At 35.2% G+C, this 19,110-nt stretch overlaps 1 protein-coding gene across 1 annotated transcript in view; it reads left to right on the top strand.

Annotated features, from left to right (window-relative positions):
- Positions 1-19,110, top strand: part of LOC128999045 (tetratricopeptide repeat protein 28) — a 62,233-nt gene that overhangs the window by 11,605 nt on the left and 31,518 nt on the right. Inside the window, exons 2-6 of the mRNA XM_054425402.1 lie at positions 14,092-14,182; positions 15,506-15,763; positions 16,342-16,489; positions 17,557-17,783; positions 17,922-18,126. Of these exons, the coding sequence (XP_054281377.1) occupies positions 14,126-14,182; positions 15,506-15,763; positions 16,342-16,489; positions 17,557-17,783; positions 17,922-18,126 (895 nt within the window). The 5' untranslated portion in view covers positions 14,092-14,125. The remainder of the gene's footprint in view (positions 1-14,091; positions 14,183-15,505; positions 15,764-16,341; positions 16,490-17,556; positions 17,784-17,921; positions 18,127-19,110) is intronic.

Genomic DNA, 19,110 nt, shown 5'->3' with positions numbered 1-19,110 from the left:
AACCGACGCAGGTTACACGGCGGACACGACAGAGCAAACTAGTAAAAAAAAACTAGTCATCCAGCATTGACTAAGTTAAGACTGAAGACGGAATAAGGTACGTAACCTATTATATTATACATTTTTAACGCCAAAATCAGCACTCATATGTTGGTATCGCTGTTTCTTTAGTTCATTTTCTTTATACTTCAGCTAATTTGTATTGTTGAGTGTCTATGAGTTTGAGTCTTATTGGGAATTTGTTGTAAATAAGACTCTAAGACTCTAAGCTCGAAATGTGTATGCATTTTTGGTATACTATTTTTTTCTTCAGATCCGACTTCCTTAAATATTAAAAAATTCTATGAGTAGCAGTTTTTTTAGGTACTGGAACAACATATGGAAACTTAATATAAACCTATCTTGGCATAATACCAATGAACCACTTTAAATGTCAATACATACTCTTTGAAGTTGCGCAAATACCATCGTGTGTCTTATTTACAATAATTTCCCAATAACAAAAGTCATAGATAACTATACAACAACGCATATCAGCTGATTGTTAATTAAGTAAAGAAAGCAGGGATGCCAACACATGAGCTTGTTTAGTCGTTAAGAAGTGTTTTGCGGTACATGTAATTTGGGTTGCGTTAAAAAACACCCTTATTGAAGGAAAACTAGAAAACTGACTTGAGATGCAGGTGTCCTATAGATTTTTTAAAGTGTGGAAAACTATGAAATTATAGCAGAATGAACCATTCATTTGGCCTAAAAATGTGCCATGATATAACATAGGAAAGAAGCAAATCTCAAGATGATATAAGTTAAGAATGTTAAGGAGGCCCCAACTGAACTTATGCTAAATCTTACATCCCTCCCAGGTATAAAATTACCCCCATCAAACTCCTGAACATTTTGTGGCATAATTACTACCTAGTCCAGACAATATTACAGGCATCTTCATTAAGGTTAAAAATAGTTATGGATTGAGAATAATCTGTTAACCTAAAGTATCGTATTTAAACGCAAATAATCCATTAGAACGTCGGTAGCACGATTTCCAATAGGCTGATAAATTTATACTTATCAATGTACTTTTAGCGAGCTTCGTATCAACGAATCTCGTGTAGAAGCCAATTAAAGAGGATTGGTTTTTCTCTTACAGTTACTTTCTGCTCACGATTCGTGGGTAACAGTATCGTGTGTTTCTGGCAATCATACGAGTATATCGTGTTACACCACATAAAATCTTAACAAATCTAGTATAGGAGTGTTCAGTGTCCAGTTATATAAATTATTATTGAATTCTACACAGCGTGAATACAAATGAATTCTACAAACATTATATCGTCACAAATTTATTTTTATTAGAGTATTTTATTAAATAAAATGATATGGAAGGAAAGTATTAGTTGTGACCACTTATGAATAAAGTATGTAATATTTCGGTAAGTCTACCCGACCTATCGGCTCATGACAAACCGTTTATTAGAAAAATATTATCTGTGACGTAACCCGTTTTATAAATAAAAATTTCCTTACCTCAAGAAGAAGTAACAATTATCTCAAAGCGCATAAACTTACCCATATTCTCAAGACAATAGAAACTTCAATGTTGTGGTGTGCACCATATTTTTGTTTTATGTTCTACTCATGTATTAAAGTCGAAGAATTATTTCGTTTTTATTTTCAATCATTGATTTAGTTGTATAATAATTATCAACCGGTTATCAACGAAAGATACAATATTTTGATCGTTTAAATCAAATATTTCATAACAAATCTATTTAAGTTTTCTTTAACACTTTCCACGTGGTTTCAGTGATCCACGAAAAGCTCATATCAACACATTTGAATTACGTATCTTTTACTTTGTTTTTCTTAAAGAATTTCCCTATAAGGAAGTAGCTATTGACCTATTAACGTAGGTGGCACTGTAAAACCTAGAGCCGGGACCGATGTACGTGCCGTGCCGGTATTGACATTTATTTTGATGTCCCTACCGGACAAAATCACTATTTGTTCATATTTTATAATATTTATATATGTTTACGTTCGAGAATGCAATAACATGAGTAATTTTTGTCCGATTTCGATGATATTTTGCTTGAATGTGTAAGGCGGGATAACATTGAATGAGTTTGCGAACCAGTATGGTCGGACCATGGGAACAGGGGTTTATGGAGGTTTTATGGGGTAAAAGTCGGATTTTCTCATTTTTGACATAAAATTGTCTACCTATACAATTTTCCAATTTCTCTTCAAACCCTTTTATTTTATTTATAGAGCTTAAAAAATAATTTGATATATTTAAGTGTATTTTTTGCAGTTATTGGTTAGGTAGAAAATGTTATCAAAATTCCTCTGTTATTCTTATGGAGAGTAAGTAAACTGTAGTTTGCTTAATAAGATATATTTTGATCAAACTGGGCGGATTTGTTTTATTTTATACTAAGCTTTTGGTAAAATGCAAGCAATAAAAATCTTTTACCAAAACAATTTATTACCTTCCCTGTAGCAGCAAACCCTAATTACTTGTTGAACCTAATGTTATTTAAATAGATTTAATTGAAAATTCCAATCAGGCAAATGTAAATTTGCTTATTCTGCAGATTTGCTGCGGCGGGGGTATTTTGTTTTTACTCTTTATCCACCATTTCTGCTGTTTTGAATTTCATTTGTTAAGGATTGAAGCTATCCACCATTTGTATTAGTGTTGTGTAAACAGTTACATTTGTGTGATATGACAACTGATAGTTTATTACAGTAGTAGAATCCCGTTAGTCGGAAATGGTTGGGACCGGACCCATTTCGGATTGAATGTTTTTTTTTAGTTTTTGAAAATTGTTAAAAAATTTTGAAAATTTTTAAAAATTAAAATTTTTTTATGTTTTGTCTTAGGACGCTAGGTACGAGCCCGGGATTGTTTTTCTCATTACTTAAGGCTAGACCTAGTTGCTGCCGCATTATCACTTAATACAATCCATTTGTGATTTGGTGGGATTGGAACCCGGAACGAAAACGAAAAATCTTCATAACAAAAATGGTGAAATATTTATTAAAATACTCTACAAAAAGTCTATCTCGCCCGGCCGCTACAGAATACTTTGACGAGGTTAGTATTGCTAAGCGTGGGTTCAATAAAAGTAATAATATTTTTACCTACGACCGTTTTCTTAAAGTAGCCCTTTTTCAGTTCAGTTCTTAGGATTGAAAAGTTTCTCATAACAGCATAACTTTACTCATAACAACACGGGTAACGGACCAATGAGGTTGAAGGATTGATAGAGTAGAAGTAAAATTGTAATGATTCGAACTTCAACTAAATAAATAATCAGCTGTTCAGTCCAATTTAATTGTTGAGTGGTGAAATTAGTGGCTGGTACAATTTTTCGTTGCATCACTGTCAGTGGCAATGAGAGGTTATAAACGAAAACATAACCTCTCTTAAAGTTATGAGTAGTGTACGCTACTCGCGTAAATACTGTTAACGACACTCGTAGAAGTATTTAAGACACTCGCCAAGGCTCGTATCTTAAATTTTCTACTCGTGTCGTTAAAATTATCTTTACGCGATCGTTGCGTAAACTACATGTGTGATGTTAAGGGAATATAAATATCTGTAGAGTGTAGATTTAATTCCTAGAGAATGAACCTACCTTACTCTTCTACATCCATTTCAATTTACAGCCTCCGAAACCTTTAGCTTCGGCAAGGTTGGGAAAGAGAAATCAACAAGTTTCACCTTTACAACGATAAAAGCTCCGACGGTAAATCTCGAAGCGGTGGGAATAGTCGAGGAATTTCGCCTCCTTATTTTTCTAGATAACCTGCCGACCACATCGTAATTGAGGCTGACCAACGGAAAATTGACCGTAGCAGGGATTTTGTTAATAACGGCTTCAAAAGAGATGTTTTCAAAAATTCTTGTACAAATTATTGGGCTAGCAATTTGTTGTGAACTAAAGATGGGATCGCGCCCGCCGTGACTCTTCTATCCTATCTACACCCCACGCCTGCGAGACCTTTTGAACTATTTGGAAACGAGCAAAAACGCTCGGGGTCAAACTATTAAACCAAGATGAAGGATTAATGCGTGCGATGCGTGTCGGTCTAATGTTTTACCTTAGCCGATTTTCTAGCTTTGGAGATGGAAATGACCCAGCTTAGTCGTAATCGCGCGACGAGGATATTGTAATATCACATCCTTAAATGAAAACTCGTTCTACACAAAGTCCCGACAATGTGATGGAATTGGGCAAGTTCACAAAGCCTACGGAGCTGTGCAGGTACTTCTGCGATAAACTGCTTTCTATACCAAACCCTTAACGCACGACTTCTATCAACAGATAAAAGAAGAAATGTCATGGTTCATCAAGTTCCCATAACCACTCACATCCGATATATTAAACCAAACGTACAATAGTCTACTGTACTATTTAGGTACAGTGTGTTTAGGTAGTGTGTGGGTTGTACGATAAGCGTACATTGTATCGGAAGATAAGCAATATCAATGTGTTATTAGTGAATTTTTTTATCTGGGATATTACAATCTAAAAATCACCATTCTTTATCCAAGACGATCGATCGGGTAGATTGTGTGTTTGAAATGTTAATGTTGAGCAATAAACGAACTTATTATAATATGTATGTGAGTATCCTTCTCTTGTTTGAAGGAGTCTCTTGTTCAAAGTTTTTACCAATCAAAATAATTATTAGTGGTAGCTCATTATGTTTATGCCTTTTACTCTATATGCATTTAAGTTTATTTACTAGCCGTCCCGATAAAGGATGACTAGTGTGGATGGAGTTTTTAGAGTGGAAGCAAAATGTCTGCTACGAAAGGTTTAATGGTATTTTTGATTAGGTGGCCTCATCCTCTAAATAAGATTCCTCGTAGTAACGTGCACAATCGAAAAGTGGCTGGAATAACGAGAATTAGACCGATATCGAATGGTTTTTGACGATAACTACATTTCGTGAAGGAATTTACTCGAGAAAATAACTGTAAAGCCCGGTCTTGCAATCGGAGGAAGACGTATAATACAGGGAGAAATCTCTGTAAGGTAATTAATAAGATCCAACAAACTCGAGCGGGTTTCTCTCGAACAATGGAACCGAGCTAACTGTTCATTAGTTTTAATAATTGACAAATCAATTTTCAGTAATTGAAAGGTAGGCTGGGAAACGTGACCGGATAGATCACAGCCGCCAAACAAAATTGATGAACATATTTAATGAGGCTGGAGGTGTAATGATATTTAACCGCTTCCATACCAGTTTGCTTCATGCTCGCCTCAGTCAGCATTTTTATGGCCTAATCACAAAGGAATTCAGCCGGACTGTCGATAGCGATGGGAGGATGTTAGGAACAAAGGCACGACTTGGGCAGCCTCGTGCCACGTCCAGCGTCGGTCGTGCCAAGGGGTTACGGCCCATGTGGCATGCCAGGCAGCTGTCAGACCAGACAACCCTTAGTTGTGCCAGGGGGTACAGCCCATGTGGCGATGTGGCATGCCAGGCAGCTGTCAGACCAGACAACCCTTAGTGGTGCCAAGGGGTACAGCCCATGTGGCGATGTGGCACACCAGGCAGCTGTCAGACCAGACAACCCTTAGTGGTGCCAAGGGGTACAGCCCGTGTGGCGATGTGGCACACCAGGCAGCTGTCAGACCAGACAACCCTTAGTGGTGCCAAGGGGTACAGCCCATGTGGCGATATGGCACACCAGGCAGCTGCCAGGTTACACATGCGTTTGAACTATTTTCCACTAATAATAATTAAAATTTAATTGGCCTTTTAAATAGTTCCTTCTTACTTCAGATGGATTTTTACTATAAACTGAGTCGGTGGGGTTTCATGAAAAATGTTAAAACCATTATCGTAGTTTAGTCTCTAAAGTATGTTCATGTAGAAGAGAGCTGTAAAGAGCACAGTGTCTTCTGTGTGAAAGTAAAGAGTTGTGAGAAAGAGTGTAGCATATAATTAGTCAGTAAAGCAGTTAAATTGATATTCGTGTGCCAACTGATTTCGACCAATGCCACTGGCCCAATTGGAGAGTGCCCGATCCTTAATCTATCACTTCAGCATTGAAATACAATTTTTCATATATGTATACATATAGTTTCTAAACATCCCGAGTCCATAATGAAGTACAGCTGTTCTAGTTTCCACCTTCAGCTGAGAGACTCGAGTAATTAAATTTGCTAATAAGCGTAACAGCAAACGATTGTGTCTGTCACGAACGTTTTGACAGCTGATTCGTTCGTTACTCAAAATCGCGACCGAGAACATTGGGAGGCTGAAGTCACCGTTAATCAGTGTTTGGGTTAATGTCAAACTTGTCATGTTTTAGCTACCTTCTGTTCTTTGGTTTTTTTATTTTTCGTTAAAACGTGACAAGTCTGGTATAACAGTGGGGTTTAAGCCCCAGAGGATCAGAAGGGAGTTAGTCTCCAATGAAGACAGAAGCTGGGATCTGAAGCAGTGAGTCTAGTTAATACCGCTTGTTTGTGATGGTTAGACACATTTCGGCTCAATTTAAAATGTTAGGCTCAATGATGGTTAGAAATATAACACTCGTGTTAGCTATGTAAATATTATACCGATTTTTGATTCATCAATCACTAATAAATAGATTTACCCAAGCTTTTCAGCGGGATATAGGCTAAACTTGAAATAGTAAAAGAATATTTTTAACAAAAGCCTTAAAATAATATATTCCTATGAATATTTTAATTTGTTCATAAAACTGCATTTTTTTCTTAAATAATAATTCTAAATATATAATAAACAACGTAGCTTTTCGCTGTACAAAATATACTATTTGTTTTCTTTTAATCAGATGTTTGAAAACTTAAATTTGGTTGAATTCGAGAAACGTAAACAAAGCAGGTGTTATTTTAGTTTTTAGCGAATTTCCCTATAGGGAAGTAGCTATTACCGTAGGTGGCATGGTAAGACCTAGGCTCGGGACCGATTTACTTTTTCATTTTGATGTCCCCAGAGGCCAAAAACACCATTCGTTCAAATTTGTATATATGTATATATATATATGTGTGTCCGTGAACGCGATAACTTGAGTAATTCTTGTCCGATTTTGATGAAATTTGGTATTGAATTGAATTGAATTGAATTGAAAATAACTTTATTCATAAATCATACAAGTATGTACATTGAATGGCGTCAAAATTCTTAAAACTACTTAAACTTACAACATAATATCAGCTTAAAACTACTTAAACTTACAACATAATATCAGCTGTACAGTTCATCAAAATTATACAGTACTTTTTGTGTTAAGTATATTTTAAGCTGGGATTTAAATTTTTTATTATCATCAATTTTCCTCAACCCCTCTGGAAGTCCTTCCAAAAATTTTCTTCCAGCACATGACGGTTTTTTGTTATAAAATTCCAATCTATGGGCACCAACAGCAATTTTGTTTCTATGCCGGGTGCCATATTCGTGATTATCCCCTAGTTTAGGTAACATACTTTCAGACAAAAGATTTTTAGTTAAAAGAACGGTATGGAAAACATAAATGCCGTACACAGTCATTATACCCATGGCTAAGAAATGATCACGTACGGAAACATCCCAGTTTAAATTCAACATTAGTCTTATTGCTCTTTTCTGCAAAATTAAAATTCTGTCCAAATTTTTCTTTGATGTTCCTCCATAAACACTTATGCCAAATGATATTGCGGATTCAATGAAAGCAAAATAAAGCTTTTTCAAAATATCTGCTGAACAAAATTTAGACATTCTATAAATTGCATAAATTCCAGATGTGATTTTGCTGACAACATGGTCAACATGGGAGTTCCATGAAAGATTTTCATCAACTACTAAGCCCAAAAATTTAGTTGTAGTAACTTTATTAAGATTAGAATTATTATCAAAAGAGTTTAGAATACTTAATATATCATTATCACATACAGCATTCAATTTAAATTTAGCCGTTGGAGGACACTGAAAGCTTGGACAAGTCTCACCCCCATGCAAACTATCATTTTGAGCTAGCTGAGGAATAATTGATGAATTAACATAGCTATTAAAAAAGTCATTAAAAATACAACTTATCTCTTTAGGGTCTCTGTACAAGATTCCATCAAATTTTCTTATTTGAGATTTCAGCATTAAGTAATTTCCAAGTAGCTTTACATACATTTTCAGCATTACTAACCTTTTTAGCGTAAAACTGTCTTTTGGCATGTATAATTTTCTTTCTGAACTCCTTATTTAATCTCTTAACCTTATCATAAAGATCTTTATCATTACAAGCCCGAGCAGTCTTACTCAGTCTAATAATCTTTGATTTTTCATTTTTTAACTCTTGTGAAATCCAATTGTTGTATTTGATTTTACAGCGTTTTTTAAATTTAGGGAAACATTGATCAAAATAGAACTTAAAAATATTGTAAAAAACAGAATACTTTTCTTCGACTGTAGCCATATAAACATGCAACCAATTTTCTTTACTCACTAATTTTACAAACAAGTCTAAATTATCCTTAGAAAAATCCCTAGCATCTCTTAATATATGTTTATTTAGTTTATTTTTACTTGAATTTACATCCTTGACATTATCACATTCAATAAATACCAACAATCCATCATGGTCAGAAATTTGTGTATTAATACCATCTACTTTTAGCTTATAATCTGTAATATTGGTGAGAACGTTGTCCAATGCAGTCTCTGATGAACATGCAATGCGCGTAGGGAAGTTAACCAAATATCTCATGCTGAACATTTCAAGTACATCAAGAAGCTTACAACTTTCTGTCACATCCAGAACATTTATATTAATATCTCCAACTACTACAATATTTTTAAATATTTTTATCAATAAAGTCAATAAATAATTAAGTTTCTCAAGAAAAATGCAAATTTTAGTGCTGGGGGAACGGTAAACAGCAACCAGCAAAAACTGAAACTTATTGAATCTATATTCTGCTAAGCAGCATTCAAATTCCTTCTCACATATTACATTCTCTACAGAAAAGTTAATAGTTTTATGTTTTATATCATTTCTACCAAGGATAACAACACCACCACCTCCTGCAAATTTCCTGGAAAATGAGGTGTAAAGCAAGATAAACTTGAATGAGTTCGCAAACCAGCATGATCGGACTATGGGAACGTGGGTTTATGGGGGGTTTTGGGGGGTAAAAATAGGTTTTTCCCATTTTGACTCTAAAAACACAAAATTTCACAATTTCTTTCTAAACCATTTTGTAGAGCTTAAAAAACAAATAATTTGGTATATTGAAGCGTTACTATGCGCCTAATGGATACGGAGAAAATTCAAAAATATTGTAATTTTAAAATTCCCATGTTATTCTTATGGAGAATAAGTCAACTGTTGTAGTTTGCTTGTTTATGAACATATTTTGATCAAATTTGGAAAATACATTAATTTCTTACTAAACTACAGTACCTATTAACATTTTACGTAAAAAAAAACACTTTTTACTCTCCCTGTTGCAGCAAACCTAAGTATACTTGTTAAACTGATTCTATTTGAATAGGGAATACATGTGATATTTTTAAGGAGACATTTTAATGTAAATCCAATCAGGCAAATGGAAATTCGCTAAGTCTGCAGGTTTGCTGCGGCGGGGGTATTGTTTTTATTTCCAATAGACCAGTCAACATTTCATGGTCAAGACTGCATCTTAATACTTTGGAAACTTTGGGAGAAACCCTGTACGGTAGTCAATGTTATATCCAGCTAATATGTTTACGGTACTTTATGCAGTTGTCGCACCAACAGTGTAGTGGGTTCCTTGCTCATTTAAAAGAACACTGCTTTGCTTGTTAAGGTAATTTAAATAACCCCTTTAACATAACAATCATCCGTTAGAGAGCAACACAAAATTGAGCTTTTCCCAACAAATTTATACAATTCACAACTAATACCGGTATATTTAGAGTTTATAAAAGTGTCTATGATGTTTCGTATATTGACAATGCTTGTATTCTTATATACTTTCAAACTCTTATAGTTTGATTAACTGTTTTAGACTTTACTATTTAACAACTGAGCATATTACAATGAGTTAAGTCCCTGTCTAGTTATATTCTAATGAAGAACATGAAAATGAGTTTCAATCATGTGTCTCAGGACATTTTTAACTGTGAATGTTTAACCGAGCTGTTCTTAACGATTGACAAATACTCATCGCATCGGCAAGCAATCTAACATTGCTTTCCCATATTTTACCTGTTTCGTTAAAAAACAACTAGAATGTATCGTTATCTTACGGATTCTCTGAATTTGGGGACTTTGAAATCAGTCTTGCAATTTAGTTCATTGAAAAAATAAACAACTTGTATATCCTAAATATTTAACACATATATCGTATAATTGAATTAGCAGAATTTCGTGTTCATATTTCATGTATTATTTACACTTGCCATTCCTTAATCTAACAAGGCCAAGAAAACAAATGTGAACCCTTAAATTCAAGCTGAATTGTTAAATGATAGAGTCATTTAAAAACATATTTTGATATTGTACCTAACTCAAGAATTAAAAACTGTTTACATATCATGCATTCATTTAAATATAAGTATATAGAGGGTAAATTTAATTCAGAGATTCAATATAATTGTTTGTAAACATTGTTTGACAAAAATACAGAACATACGTATACTGTACGAACTTGACATGTGGATATGTGGATCAGTCAAGACATTCAGAAAATGTGTCATAAATAGTATATTACGTTACTAGTCCTGAAAATAAGTGTTTGCCGGACGAGTGTGGTCGTTCCCGTGCGAGACGAAGTCGAGTACGGGATTACCATACGAGTCCGGTAAACACATTTTGGACGAGTGACGTACGATGGTTTACGCCATACTACTAAATCTGCACAAATCCTTATATATTACCGCCAACTAAAGGACTAAAAATCACTAGTCATAACCTCTGAGAGAGGTTATGTTTTTGTTTATAACTACTCATTGCCACCCAAATACAGTATAATCAGCTGATTGGTGTCCGGTAAAACTCATTACAGTACAGTAGTACGCAATGAAACCCCATTTGATTAAGCTGGCGGCAAACAGCTGTTTTCTGGACTAAATCCTTGCGTGGGAAGTTCGTCAAAATAGTGTAGTGTGGCATAAAATCTTTTAGAGAATAGTAAGAGGAGAGGGACCATCTTCTTTAAGAAAAGCTTGCGCTCAAGACGCTTAATACAGTTAACACATACAGTAGTCATTAGGCTTTAGGCTGTAGGTATTGGCATTGATTTAAATGCAATAAATGGCAGTAAACAGTAAGCAATAGGCAATAAGTAGTATTAACTAGGCACTAGGCAGTAGGCACTACAGGCACTGCAGGCACTAGGCACGTCTGCAGCTCAGCGCTCAGGCGCGAGCCGCCTCGGATGACCTTCACTCAGGAATTTGACACAAAAATAGACCCCGCCATTAGAATACAGGTTTTAGTGGTCCAGACGTATACTGGCACATTGATATTATCCGTTCTTAAATTACGATTTTCATTATTTCCTTTTTAATTACGAGTTCCGATCGGAATTTCGAGGAATGTGGTTATTGAGGTGGTAAAGAAAATTACTTTTTGAATCAAAGATTAGATTTTTCTCGTAACTATTATTATTATTTTACTTGAATGCAGCGCAAATCGCGGTACTTTGATATCCTCTCGTGTTTTGTATACGAGCGATGGTGATTGGTGGGACAGGGAAAGTCGGGTCTACTACACTTCACTTCGACCGGTTTTGGGAGTTCGGGTAAATGCTTCGGCATAATTTATTGGTCCAAGAACAATCCATGGATTATTACATATTTATACACATTACATATACTCCATTCATTATTTTGTGGGGCTGTTCGTTTGTCACCACTATATTTTTTTATTTTTTTTTTACTAAAATAAAATATTTGTTCGGTACGGTATTTGTTTGGATGAATTGCTTGCATTTTCAGTATTAATGAAACTTTTTTATATCTGATAATACGTTTTGATTGCAATTAATTAATTGGATGACAATGACCTCACAGATCATCAATTAACAATAATAATACAATAATAAATATCAAGATAATCATAAAATTAACAATGGGTCTATTGATTATACATTCTACTTATAGGTTCTTCCTTAGCAACATTTTAAATTACGTTTTGGAGTTAACTAAAAAAATCTACTAATTTCTATTGATTTTCGCCTAGTTTTATAGTGTCTATAATTTGGTAAGATTCCTTAAATATTTACCATGTTAATTACATTATTTAAATTAATATTATTAACGAATACAGATATGTTAAATAGATTTTTGCCATTGATATCTCCATAATAAAGAAAATAAATTATTCAATGATTTACATTTATGGTAACTGTTAAAGCCATAACATTTTATTCAACCTCAATCTGATTGTAATTAATTAATGATTGTAATTAATTAATAGTCCAAAAATAAATGTTTAGCTCTTTACACAAAATAATTAATTGAAAAATTTGATGAGGATACTATTCATTGTAATTAGTTAAGTGATGAGTGATGATTTGGCAAGAAAATGTCGACATTTGACGTGGGAGTATGAGGGGCCGATCTGACATGTACATTACCTGTCAGATAGTCCATCTTTCCAATCTGGTGAAGTGGTGAGAATACACACTGTCTGACAGACATTACCATGCCCACTAGCCTTCACTTGCATAACACTTAACTCTGTAAAACTTCCCCCTTCAATCCACCGACATTTCAACTTTTATATAGAAGTGAATAAATGGTGTCTTGCTCTTTGGAGGACAATCATATAGTTACATAGTTGACAGGAAATTAATCTCCCAAGAATTCCCCTGTCAATTTGTTATACAATTTGTACTAAGTTGGGTGGATAGGTCTTAATCCATGCGGAGTGTTACTATGAATCACAGTCAATTACTGTACTTTGATATCTCCCATTGGATTGCCCAGTCTATAATATCACACTATTAGCTGACATTCAATGAATCAATGGTGTTTAGAGTCTTGGATATACCTGTAAATGGGAGATCTTTTAAAATGTTTAAAGACAAAATAGAGCGAGTACTGTACCCTGCGAGTTCTGTACCGTGCGAGCATTGACCAAGCGAGTACATTGTGCTGAACTTTTTTACATCCTAAACCCTGGATGAAGAAACTTTTGAATAGCAACTGCCTCCTAGATGCATAACCAACACCTGAGTAGAAACTGCGTCATGAGGGTTTGGGCAACATATGGCCCAAAAAATTCTCTGGGTCCTTGGAAATCTACGGCAACATTTCTCAAATTGTATTATATAAAAGCCAAAGCCCTCACTGACTCACTCACTCATCACTAATTCTCCCACTTCCCATTTACCTAGGAGGCTGAAATTCGGTACACCGATTCTTTGGGCATTAAATAGGAAAACTAAGTAGTTTTTATTCTGATCGGGCTTTCGGGCTCCGCCCCAGTGGCTCTGGAGTTTCCCATGTTAACCTTATGATTTTTCATATTTAAAAGGAATTAATGAATCTTAACAGCTGTTTCAATTAAACAAGTTGGTTCTGTTCTATGATTTTCAATAGCATTAAAGTTACAAGGATTACCAACAGGGTGCAGCGCTATTATTTTTTTTTTAATTTATGATAACAGCTAATTTGCAACCAAAAGGTGAGTGAGCGTAGCGAACAAAATCTGGAGGCGAGTTAGCGTAGCGAACGAGCTAACCTGAAGGCAAGAGAGCGCAGCGAACGAGCTCCAACCTAAAGGTGAGTGAGCGTAGCGAACGAACTTCAACCAGGACGTGAATGAGCCATGCGAATACTTATGAAGTTAAACGGGGCAAAGCCCGCGGGTACAGCTAGTTGTATTATAAAAGTGTGTTTAAATTTGTGTTTGGTTGAATTATTTTCTAATGACAATAAACAAACCACTTCGCTATTAGACCACTTTATTCAACAAAAATATATTTATTGTTATGTCTTCTGTTGACCCAACTGAAATGGACACCTAGAAGCAAATGTTGGTACAGGACTCAGTCAAAATGTGTTACACCACATGTTATTATACTTAAGTGATGGTATAATGTTTTGTTATTTGTTAATTGTTGTTGTGTTGTTTAGGTGTTGTTTTGGGAGGTGATTCTGGCTGCCACCCATGGCCTCGCTGGACAATTTGTCCTTGCAACCTTCTCTCTCTAATACCCAGTCTGATGTAAGTACTTTTGTCATCAAAATAAACATTATTTTCCTAATGTTGCAATAACTATGCAGTTAGTGTTCACAGCGATTGATACACTATAAATATGGTTAATTAATAGCCTTGCTTGTAGCCATATCAAATCTGAATTATGCTTGACAAAACAAGCCAGAATATTAACATTCACAGAATGATGATCCCCAAAACTCTTCCCCAGTGAACTAAGAATTCCAAAACTAGCTCTCTTAACCAACAAACTTTAATATTCCATCTGATGTTTACAGTTTATAACTCTTTGTATTAAAGCTATAATGAGACTCGTCTTTTGTGCTTCACTAGACATGACTGGCATCCAAGCCAATGTTTGGTTTTCCAGAATAGCTATGATCTCATAGCTTGTCTTGACGAGAGTGTAAACTTACTTTGTCAATAGAGTAGTCAACAATTTCAAACTGAGTCTCAAATCTTAAATCATGCTTATTGATGTCAAAGCACTGCAATGGCAATTTTTTGCATTTTTTTTCCAAAACATCATGGCTTAAAACTATTGTAATGGTTGGATAGTCAAATATTTAGCTTAAATGCTGTATTCTATTCTTCTCAGTCAATAGAAAATTAGAGTTTTGCTTCATGAACACTACTGCCCTGTATTAGGATGACTAAAGGTCTTGTATTTTCTTGATCACATATGTATCCTTTATTTGAATACTGTAGAGGTTTTATCTTATTTACTACGGAATAAATTTTCTTACCCATGAGATATTTTAATGCTGATCCAATGACCCATGTACAGGTTTTATGTTTAGAGTTTTGAGAATGATGAGAGAGGCTAGATATATTAACTAATTTCACCTTACAAATAAAATAAACAAACCGTCTTTTATCAGTCTACATAGTGCTTCTTGTATATGTAAATGTTATGTTATACTTTACTGTGCCATAGGTAAAACAAGGACCAAATTTGTCGCTTTAGCAATGCAAAATTCACTTATATTTTACGGATAACGTATTCCCCTTGGTTGGGATCCTGACAATCCTTCAAAAACCCTGATTTAAAAACATGCATGGCAGGAATTGTAAACATCCTGTGTATGGCTTAGGGGAAATTAAAGTTAATGTGAAAATTTGTTTGTATTGTTGGGTGCTCTTAATACTAGCTTCCAAGAAAATATAAGAAATCTTACGGAAGGAGAACACATGACTATTTAGATCATACTTGATATGTAAGGGAAAACATCCTCTCTTTCAATTTTCTCTTCCAAACACTGTTTGGAATACCACCAGACACTTCGTACATCAGGGTGGTGACATTGAAAGTGTTCTGTGGTGTGCTGATAGGTGGAGCCAGAGGGGACGTCAGAGTTACCGGCGGCCAGCCAAGCTGTGTTCCTGGAGAAGGTGCGGCAGAGCAACGCGGCGTGCCAGGCTGGAGACTACGCCAAGGCAGTCGCTCTGTACTCCGACGCCCTCCAGTTGGACCCGACCAATCACATCCTCTACTCCAACAGGTCTGCCGCCCTTGTCAAGATGGGGCAGTTCACTCAAGCGCTCCAGGATGCCACCAGGGCGAGGGAGCTCAACCCAAAGTGGCCAAAGGTACATTCAAGTGTATTGTAAAGGATTAAACAATAATACAGTACACTCAGTAAAAAATGACTGGTTTTCTGTCTATCTGTATGTATGTGTTTAAAAAATATATCCATTTCTTTTTAACTCCATAAGTGGTTAACATTAAACTTGGTAGATGTTTAGAGACAGACAGTGACAGCTACGTTTAATATGAAGTCAATTAAGACAGAACATATTGCTGTACCTGCATGATAAATTGTGGTATGAAGGAAGTTGTAGGTACAAAAGAGCTATTTCTTGAATTAGTAGAGAGTTATTGACTCTAGTTCAAAACACTAAAGAGTAATAATTGTCGTAAAATAAACTTGATATTGTAGATGCCAAATACTCTTTCATAGGAATATAAATCTGAGTATTGGATGATCGTAGAAAAAAAAACCATTTTTCATTTAGACTTATTTGTAATTTTTTTTTATTTAAATATTCATGTCTGTTTAAAACAATCTCATAGATTCTGTGTCACCTCTTACGCCCTGAACTGAATGCTCCGTTGCTATTGCACTGTTGTTTAGGAATACTTTTTATATGATCAACATTCTTTGCAGGCATACTACAGGCAAGGCGTAGCCCTGCAATGCCTCGGACGCCACGGAGATGCCCTCGCAGCTTTCAGCTCCGGACTTGCTCAGGAACCAAAGTCAACCCAGCTTCTGGCTGGACTGGTAGAGGCTTCTATGAAGTCTCCTCTTAGAGGTAACTTGACAATTTTACAATTCTTTAAACAGTTACAGTATATAAGTTCTAATTAAATAATGTTTGTTTATAAAGAGCTTAGTTCATACAAAAATAAAATGTATTAAAAATCCTAAAACTTCATCAATTGCTTTAGATTAAGTAATAGTTTTTACCTACAACGGTTTTTAAACTGGCCGTATCAGTTCAGTTCATAGAATTGAAAATATTCACTTAACAGCATTGTTGTTGTTGTTTTACTTAACAATGTTTTACTTAACCAACGAGGTTCAAGGATTGAGAGAGAAGAAGCAAAATTGTAATACCAAGACAATAAATACTTTAATATAATATTGTAATTCTTTGAACATCAGCTAATCAGCTGTTCAGACCAATTTAATTGTTAGTGAGTGGTGCAATTACTGTTTAGTACAGTGATTCGTTGCATCACTGTCAGTGGCAATGAGAGGTTATAAACGAAAACATAACCTCTCTCAGAAGTTATGAGTAGTGATTGTTAGTAATTATAAATCTGTCGTAGGTAAAGCAGTATTAAAGTAGTAAAAAGTAAAGTAGTAGGCTTATTCTCGTAGAAGTTTTTAAGGCACTTGCCAAGGCTCATACCTAAAATTTCTACTTGTATTGTTAACACTATCTTTACTCAATCGTTGCGTAAACTACTATAAAATCCATATAGTAATGTGACCAAAAATGTATATAAAACTTAAACAAATGGTTCAGGTATATCCAAATCTGTTGCTTAATATTATAAGGCTGCCACTAAAAATCTCTATTATTTGATATTAGATATTATAGAGAACATTTTATTCTGTGAAAGATTATCTGTCCTGTCTTTTGTTGTTTTTATCAGTTGATGGCTACTGTTTGATAATACATTATTGACTATTTGATACATGTATACACACATGCCAATGGCAAATGAAGAATTCTTTTTCCTCTTTTTTATCTTATCAAATCTACTTGGAAGGATTTTTTTAAGGCAAGTATCGCAATGTATCCGCAATCCGTATTTCAATTGAATCAGATAATGTAAGGACAAAAATTGAAGGCATGATTTGAATTTTCAGCAAGTCTGGAGCCGACATTTCACCAACTAGAGGTAATGAAGCTGGATAAGTCTCCCTTTGTGATAATCTCCGTGGTGGGCCAAGAGTTGCTGGGAGCAGGACAGTATGCTGCGGCCGTCGTGGTGTTGGAGTCAGCGCTGCGGATAGGAACATGTAGCCTCAAACTGCGGGGCTCTGTGTTCTCTGCTCTATCATCTGCATATTGGGCACTCAACAAACTGGATAAGGTACTAACGACTGACAAAATTATCCACAAGTATAAAATTGTTTATACTAAACAAGCCTTCAATACAACCTTATCTGTTGCTGTCTACATACATTCATTTATTTTAATGGTTTAAGAAGGCTTATTTGTTCTTCGCCAGGCTATCAGCTACATGCAGCAGGACCTGACAGTAGCTAAGTCATTGGGAGACATCGCTGGGGAGTGTAGAGCTCACGGCAACCTAGGATCAGCGTACTTCAGTAACGGGAGCTTCAAAGAGGCTCTGACAGCTCACAGATATCAACTAGTCCTGGCCATGAAGTGCAAAGACACCCAAGCAGCAGCCTCCGCACTCACTAGTCTTGGTAATCATCCTTTACATTTTTATTACCGAGTAAGGTGGATCACCGTTTAAGCTTTTGTGGATAATTAAGCTGTTAATAATAATAATAAAGCCCATCATTGTCTTAACCCTTTGAGGTAGAATTTTTTACCCATTTCCTGGCGAGTTTAGTTTGCCATTCAAGCAGTCAAGAAAATGGCACCCGGCGACCTATACTGTCCATTCGGCCAAAAAAATAAACTTTTTTGATTTTTGATATTTTTTTATTTTTAGTATTTTTTTTTGTCCTTATAGGTTGCCATTTTTGAGCAGTCGGCAAAATGGCGGGCGGCGACCTATACTTGCCATTCGACCGCAAAGGGATAAAGGAGTTCCGTGATGGATGATATTTTATTTGCAAACTGTTACATTAAGACATAGTTCTTGCATAGTTCTTTTGGCAGGAAAGCCAAATAACTTAGAGAAAAATCTGTTGTCAGAAATAAAGTACCTAATGTATTTTTTAACACTTCATAGGGCTTAAAACAGAATCACCATCAACTGGAGTTTCCTCTGTCCTGTGTTCGGTAATTATTTCTTTCTGTGCATCTAGAAATCAGTGTAATGACAAACATGCTTTCCTAGAAGTGTTAAAAGGTATATTTTCATAGTTTCCTACATGATATTTGAAAAAAAGATCATAAAATAGTTTTAAAATCTAATAGAAAACATGGCTAAACCTTTCTGATAAATCCAGTACCTGGACACACACACACATACACACACACTAACGGAGGTTTCTTCCGGTACTCAATTTAATGGTGGCCTTGACATTAAAAGTAATTATGAATAAATTGAATATTGTATCTCATTACCAGGATGCATATGAGTAACTGAGTGGGGACTGATTGCTTTACCAAACAAGGTAATATATCTTTTTTTAAGAAGACAAGAAAGATTTTTCAACTGGGTTCGATGGTTCCTGTACACAAAAATATTTAAAATCAAGTGTACAGTAAGTGTGGAT

Source organism: Macrosteles quadrilineatus, unplaced genomic scaffold, assembly GCF_028750875.1.
Source record: "Macrosteles quadrilineatus isolate MER2022 unplaced genomic scaffold, UCM_ALF_1.0 Scaffold_7__1_contigs__length_78375512, whole genome shotgun sequence".
Taxonomy (NCBI): Eukaryota; Metazoa; Arthropoda; class Insecta; order Hemiptera; family Cicadellidae; genus Macrosteles; species Macrosteles quadrilineatus.
The sequence above is the reverse complement of the archived record's forward strand: the minus strand, read 5'-3'. Positions and strand labels throughout refer to the sequence as shown.